General features: G+C 32.0%; 1 protein-coding gene across 1 annotated transcript; it reads left to right on the forward strand.

Moving 5' to 3' along the window:
* The first annotated feature begins 165 nt into the window (after positions 1-165).
* Positions 166-2,127, forward strand: LOC112467221 (ATP-binding cassette sub-family G member 4-like). The gene is made up of 4 exons (XM_025035746.1): positions 166-377; positions 657-867; positions 1,406-1,513; positions 1,915-2,127. Exons 1-4 carry the CDS (start codon positions 306-308, stop codon positions 2,067-2,069), a joined length of 546 nt encoding a protein of 181 aa, XP_024891514.1. The 5' UTR covers positions 166-305; the 3' UTR covers positions 2,070-2,127.
* The last annotated feature ends 6 nt before the right edge of the window (positions 2,128-2,133 follow it).

Consider the following 2,133-nt stretch of genomic DNA (forward strand, 5'->3'; position numbering starts at 1 on the left):
CATAAAATAGGGAGTGTAAGTCGTGTGTAAAGATGAAAATTCCCGGGTACGGTTACCGCACTCGCCTTCGGCTTGAATTTTCATCTTACCTCACTTGTTACACAAATAACTATTATATATTATTATTACTTCTATATAAGCCTGCTATGATGAACAAATTAAAAAGTTATATAGATTGACGCATCATCAGATATTTTCGTCAGGTGAACGACATCGCGGAGAGTCTCAGCTTGTCAAATTGCCTGGATACATTGGCCAAAAAATTAAGCGGTGGCGAACGAAAGAGACTCTCCATCGGCGTAGAAATGATCACCAAGCCATCCGTTCTCCTATTAGACGAGCCAACAAGCGGTCTTGATAGTGTGACATCCAATCAGGTATGATGATAAATTAATGCATATTGATGCATATTAATTTATTGCTGCAGATTACATTAATAGCGATCGTTTTTACAGGAATATTCGCTATTAGCCGACATAAATCGATATTTATTTTTCTTCTAATTCTATTAATAATTCATATACAAAAGCAAAAATATTCCAGCAATATTCCTGCGACGTAGCTGGAATATTATATTTTATTCCGCGATGTCATTAAAGCAAGCATCAAAGCGTTCTTAATGTGCCGCATATAATCTTACGATTTGCATTGAATAGCTCGTTAACATGCTGCACGGTATGGCGAGAGAGAACTGTACTGTGGTTTGCGCGATACATCAACCCAGCAGTCAGATGATTTCGCTCTTCGATGACATTATGGTACTTAACCAAGGTAGAAGTATGTACTGTGGTCCAAAGAGCGAGATCTTAAATACGTACAGCATTGCCGGGTTCACGTGTCCCAGCTTCTACAACATAGCAGAATTCGGTAACGTTGATTCTATCGATCCGACTTAATAAGTAAATTACAAGGAGGCAGGAGAATTAGAAAAAGTGTATTAACATAAAATATTTTAGAGCTGCGAGCATTTTTCTTATATTTCTTAGATTTTTTCTTATTAATCTTGCATAGCAAATTTGTTAAATTTATTAAAAAGATAGAGTAACAAACAGACTTCCTTAAGACAGATGTATTCTTAAGAAAAAGTATTCAAAAAGTTTACCTTGCATAAACCGAAATATTCTCGATATCTCGACAAGCATCATTGCAAGATTATATAACTTGATATAAATACAAGTCTCAATATTATGTGCAAATACAAAGAAAAATGCTCACATTAGTTGTTTAACTTGATGTAGTATTGCTTATTACATGAATTGTGGCTTTATTACTTTTCGATGTTACACAACAATTTCACTATATAATATTTGTTACATAGATATTAAATGATTCAAAGCATATTATTAATTTGAAAAGAATGGAGAACAATCCACATGTGATATTGATTGTGTTTTCCTGATTGCAGTACTTGAGGTCATAACAGAGCAAAGAGGTGGAGATTTAGAGAATTTATACAAGATCTGTCGTGATGAATACGAAAAGTCGAGATCGCGCAACAAACCTAATGAAAATGGTAAATATGATGTTACATACTTTATTAAACGGTTATATATTTAAACGTTTCTTAATTATCTCGAGTTTTTGTTAAACCATAATAATTCATTAATAATTCATTAACAATTATTTTAATAATTTATACTAATTTATACAATGTTTTTTCCATCTTGTTTCGCGATGACTGGATAATAAAGGCGTGAATATTTTATTTAACGAGAATATCCACAATATTCTTTATTTTTAGAAATATTAGATCAGGCATTGAGTATCTCTAAACTTCAAGGACTATATCTCTTTTGCGTATGATATAAAATTAATGTTATTCGAAAAGCATAAAGATATAAAGCGAGACAATTCAAAATTATGAAAAATCATTTTTCAGTCACTAATAACTCAATAATTGGGTTTTTTTTATAGAATCGACTGATTCTAAGCAGAAATGTAAAACAGGCGACATAGATACGTCCATAAATAGTATAATACCAAAAAAATCGACATGGCAACAGCAAAAGATTTTATTTTCAAGATCTCTGATTTACATCAAGCGAGATAATGTGAGTAGAAACTATTGAAAGTAATATTCGAACAATTTGCTTGAAAAATCAAAATGCTATCATTTTGTGTGATTGATCTCTC

Source organism: Temnothorax curvispinosus, unplaced genomic scaffold, assembly GCF_003070985.1.
Source record: "Temnothorax curvispinosus isolate PA1 unplaced genomic scaffold, ASM307098v1 QBEX01017061.1, whole genome shotgun sequence".
In the NCBI taxonomy this organism is placed as follows: Eukaryota; Metazoa; Arthropoda; class Insecta; order Hymenoptera; family Formicidae; genus Temnothorax; species Temnothorax curvispinosus.